At 36.3% G+C, this 4,454-nt stretch overlaps 1 protein-coding gene across 1 annotated transcript; it reads left to right on the top strand.

Annotated features, from left to right (window-relative positions):
• Positions 1–227: 227 nt before the first annotated feature.
• Positions 228–4,251, top strand: LOC103939711 (probable protein phosphatase 2C 10). The gene is made up of 6 exons (XM_009349819.3): positions 228–489; positions 610–801; positions 1,515–1,750; positions 1,849–2,125; positions 3,401–3,555; positions 3,714–4,251. The coding sequence occupies exons 3-6, from the start codon at positions 1,613–1,615 to the stop codon at positions 3,852–3,854; spliced, it is 711 nt and encodes a 236-aa protein (XP_009348094.2). The 5' UTR covers positions 228–489; positions 610–801; positions 1,515–1,612; the 3' UTR covers positions 3,855–4,251.
• The last annotated feature ends 203 nt before the right edge of the window (positions 4,252–4,454 follow it).

Raw genomic sequence — 4,454 nt, forward strand, 5'->3', positions numbered from 1 at the left:
AAGAAAGAGTATTAGGAAGCAGGCAAGGCAGGCAGCGAAAGTCAACAGCCAACAAGTCCTTTGTGGCAGCCTTTTCCCAGTTTCCTTTAACACCTTTCACAATATTTAATTAATTATATTAAAATACAAACACACAATTTAATTTATTTTAATATCAATTCCCAGGCTCCCACGACACGGCGGTTATAAATCATCAATCAAACACAAATCCTAAGCTCCCACAAAACTTCCAAAAAAAAAAAAAAAGAAGATGAAGAAATTGTATTTTTTTTAATTTTATTTATTTATTTATTTGGAAGAAAAGGTTGAAATGTTCTCTCTTTTATTTATTTTTTATTTATAACTCGTCATCATCACCAATTCTGTTTTAATTACTCAATTGCTTGTGTGTGCGGAAGTCATACCAAAGAAAGAAGAAGGAGAAGAAGAAAAGCAACCACCACTGCCAAATAAGAGACTGCCAAGCAATTTCGAGCTTTGATTCGATGGGTAAGGCCAAAATCTCGGACACCCACTTCCCCGATTTTACTCCTTTTTTAGATTTTTTTTAATGGGTTTTAGGGGTATTTATTTATTTGAAAAGGGTTTTTGGTTCCTTTTTGTATACAGATTGAATTCGGGGTCTGATCCTGCTGTTAAAGAATCTGGGAAATTTTTGTTTGTGATTTTGGAGGTGGGTTTGGTTTGGAATTTGGATTGGAGGTGATTACAGGTGGCGGATGCTGAAGATTTAGCTCCAGTTTACTTCCTTTTTTGTGTTTTATGGATAGGTTATGCTGTTTTAGTTCTTCCCACTCTCAGGTAATCATTTTTCTGCACTTTTTATTTCTCTTTTTTGGTGTTTATTTGCTCAATCATAAGTCTTGTGAATCATAGGGTTCAATTATTTTCTGTGACTAGTTGAATCCAGTTGACTTACTTTGTTTCATGTATTTTATTTCTTAGTAGGATTTCCATGAGATTTTAGGTAGATTTGAAATTTTTGTTATGATGATTGATAGACTCTTTTGGGAATTTATAGGGACCATGATCCTTCGTACATATTTTTTTATTTGTTTGATTTTCTCATGTTTTTGATCGGATGTTGTGTGATTTTATATTATTTTATTTATTTATTTATTTTGTTTTGTTTTCTGAGCTGCACTTATGAATTGCTATGGAATATTTGGTAAATTGAAGTGCTTTTCGGTATTCTAGTTGACTGGGATCATTTTTTTAGCTGCAGCTGAAGTTCTGAATAACTAAAACTTTAGGGCCAAAAAGACCGAACCAACTTGTATTTGGTTGTTTGTTGGTTTGATGCAGTTAGTATAAGTGTGTTGTTAAAAGAAGCTTACGAAGAGAAAATAAATTGTGAAAAAATAGATTCAAGCTCAATTTTCTTCTAAATGGATTGGGAACTGAAAGTTTTTCCGTCTTCTGAGTGAAAGAGTTGAAAATAGTTGTTTCCTTTGGAACATTGCCGTCTTTGATACAAAAGATTGAGGTTGCATGATGTTAATTTTTCTGTGCAGTATGGGGGCCGTTCATCATGTGGCTCTGGTAAGGGAAGAAACAATGATGGGTTAATAAAGTATGGCTTCAGCCTGGTAAAGGAAAAGCAAATCATCCAATGGAGGATTATCATGTTGCTAAGTTTGTTCGGACCCAGGGACATGAGTTAGGATTGTTTGCTATATATGATGGTCATTTGGGCGATAATGTGCCTGCATACCTACAGAAGCATTTATTTTCAAACATCCTTAAGGAGGTATTGCTACTAATTTCGGATAATTTCATCTACTGATCTTGTTTAGCTGCATTTAAGTGGAATGATCCAATCTTACACTTCTCATGTAACTATTCTAGGAAGAGTTTTGGGTTGATCCTAACAGATCTATCTCAAAAGCCTATGAGAGGACAGACCAGGCAATTCTCTCTCACAGTTCTGACTTGGGGCGTGGAGGGTCGACTGCTGTAACTGCAATATTGATAAACGGTCAGCGATTATGGGTGGCAAATGTTGGAGATTCACGGGCAGTTCTTTCAAGGGGGGGTCAGGCAGTACAGGTGTCTACAGACCATGAGCCCAATACCGAAAGAGGCAGCATTGAAAACAAAGGTGGCTTTGTCTCTAACATGCCAGGTATTTACAGCGCTGATGCCTAGAAATTTCAGTCAATGTGTAAATACTTATGTAGATGTAACAACTTGAATGGACATGACTGTTTTCATGAGGAAATGAGTTGTCAATCTTCGCTACTTTCATTTTAAATTGTTCTTCATCTTTTAATATATTGTATGCATTCTAGTTTTATGCTGCAAGGTTCTCCCCTTAGTTGTAAACTCCAAGACTCCTGTCGCCTCCTTTTGCATAACAATTATAATTGTTGATGAGTACTTCTTCCACTAAATAGATAGAAGCAATATGATGGAGTATTTTCTTTGGAAGAAAATATTGTCATTCAGATAGAAAAAGAACTAGGTTCAGCTTACAGTGTCTTAGAATGTCACTTTGCTGATCCCCATGGATTAATTTTATTCTGCAGTTTTGTAGTTTGATTTAAACAAGTGTTGTGCTTACTTTTGGGGAATTGCATTATTACTTGGTTTGTCATGTTTCCAACTAAAGGTTAGATGACACCATGCACAAGATAAAAATGACGTCCCATCGAAAATAGGACCTCTCATTCTCAAAAGGGACACGTGTCTACCTTCTGCTAACATCTTTGTAAATGTAGATACTTTGTTTCCCTTTGAATTGATCTCAGCAATATGCATGCACATCTTGCTTGTCCGATGTTATTGTGCATCTGAGCTTTGAAGTAGCTAAAATGACTTTTCATATGCACCAACTCTTCCTATATATGTTCTCAAGTAAATAAACTCTTCAAGTAGCGAAAATCAGGATTTCTCTTTTCAGTTTTAACTATCGAAACACAACCGGTGAAAGACATCTTGTACTGTTGGTTGTTCAACTGTGATGTTTAGACATCTAGAAAAATTGTGATTGTGTCCTTTCAGTGTTTTATATGTTATAATCATCCCCTGCATTATTTTTTATCTTTACGGCACTTAGAGTTGCCTTACATGTTTTAATCATTTCCTGCAATGCTTCTTTCTTTTAAATTGTAGTCTAATGCAATCCTTGCTTTCACTTTAAGCTTTTAGAGAGTTAAAAAAGAAAGTAAAAGTTTTCTGACTTGATTCCATTAACCTTAATATTAGTTTGCCATCTATGCTAAAGAGATTAAGTCTTGAAATACTTGTCCGATGCAGCTAAGTTGCAACAGCCAGTTCTGGGCCTTTTGTGTTAATGAATATTGAGCACATTGGCATTTATTGCTGTAACACGATGTTGCAATTGACTTATGTTAAGTCTCTCGTTGAACTGACATCTATTGAACCCTTTCCGTTGCAGGAGATGTTCCTAGAGTCAATGGGCAGCTGGCAGTTTCTCGTGCTTTTGGAGACAAAAGCCTGAAGTCACATTTGCGATCAGATCCGGACATACAAGATATCTACGTAGACAATAGTACTGATGTTCTAATCATTGCCAGTGATGGTCTTTGGAAGGTGAATCGTTTTCCCTGATCCTTCTTCTCCTTGGTGCATTGTGCACTCTAGAAAAAGCAGGAAAAAATCACCTAACCGGTGCATGCCTTGGTGTCATAGCAAAGTTTAAATTGAAAGTCTCTTAGAAATTACTTTTCTTTTATGTTCTGATAATCCAGGTCATGGCAAATCAAGAGGCAGTTGATATGGCAAGAAAGACTAAAGACCCTCTGAAGGCGGCAAAGCAATTAACCGCAGAAGCGCTGAAAAGAGACAGTAAAGATGATATTTCCTGCGTTGTTGTTAGACTAAGGGGATGATACCGGTAAAAACAGTATTGCTTTCCGGATGCAGAATATAAAAATAATTGAAGTTTCTTCATATGCAAGGGTGATTTATGAATGAATTACACAACAACGAATATATACCTGGTACGGGGCGGGGTTACCGTAAAGCGAATTTCTGCAAAGCATGGAAGTGGCCAAAGACAGAGGAAGAGGGAAATAGCGGAATGCTTCTCAGTGTAAATTTAGCTCCTTATTTTTATGTTCTGGTGTTTTGATATTGTTTGAATTCTTTGAGAAGGTAAATTAGTCTGATGTGTATATGGCCTTCTACTTTACACAAATGACCAAAAGCGGCTGTGTGATGACATGGACGTGCTTCTATTTGTGATTGGAGGAATGCATTTTGTATTGGACCAGGTTTTCCCTTTTACCTATGGACTTGATTGAAATTTACTTACCATTGGACACACATCTTAGCTGGAAATGGAATACTAGGATTCTTTCTCTTTCCCCTTTCATAGTAATTTGCTTTTATACAACGACATTGGGGTGGGAGTTGGGCTAAGTTTTAGAACGAGCCAATAATAATTTGGCATCAAAACCGTCACGAGATGAACTTTTGACTTCTAATTA

Source organism: the organism of the source record quoted next, unplaced genomic scaffold (genome assembly GCF_019419815.1).
Source record: "Pyrus x bretschneideri cultivar Hongxiangsu unplaced genomic scaffold, Pyrus_bretschneideri_v1 Contig2, whole genome shotgun sequence".
Classification (NCBI taxonomy): Eukaryota; Viridiplantae; Streptophyta; class Magnoliopsida; order Rosales; family Rosaceae; genus Pyrus; species Pyrus x bretschneideri.

Coding starts and splice junctions, on each gene's coding strand:
- LOC103939711 (XM_009349819.3), top strand. CDS start 1,613: ATGGAGGATTATCATGTTGCTAAGTTTGTTCGGACCCAGGGACATGAG. Junction 1,751..1,848: donor TTTCAAACATCCTTAAGGAG/GTATTGCTACTA, acceptor TAACTATTCTAG/GAAGAGTTTTGGGTTGATCC. Junction 3,556..3,713: donor CCAGTGATGGTCTTTGGAAG/GTGAATCGTTTT, acceptor CTGATAATCCAG/GTCATGGCAAATCAAGAGGC.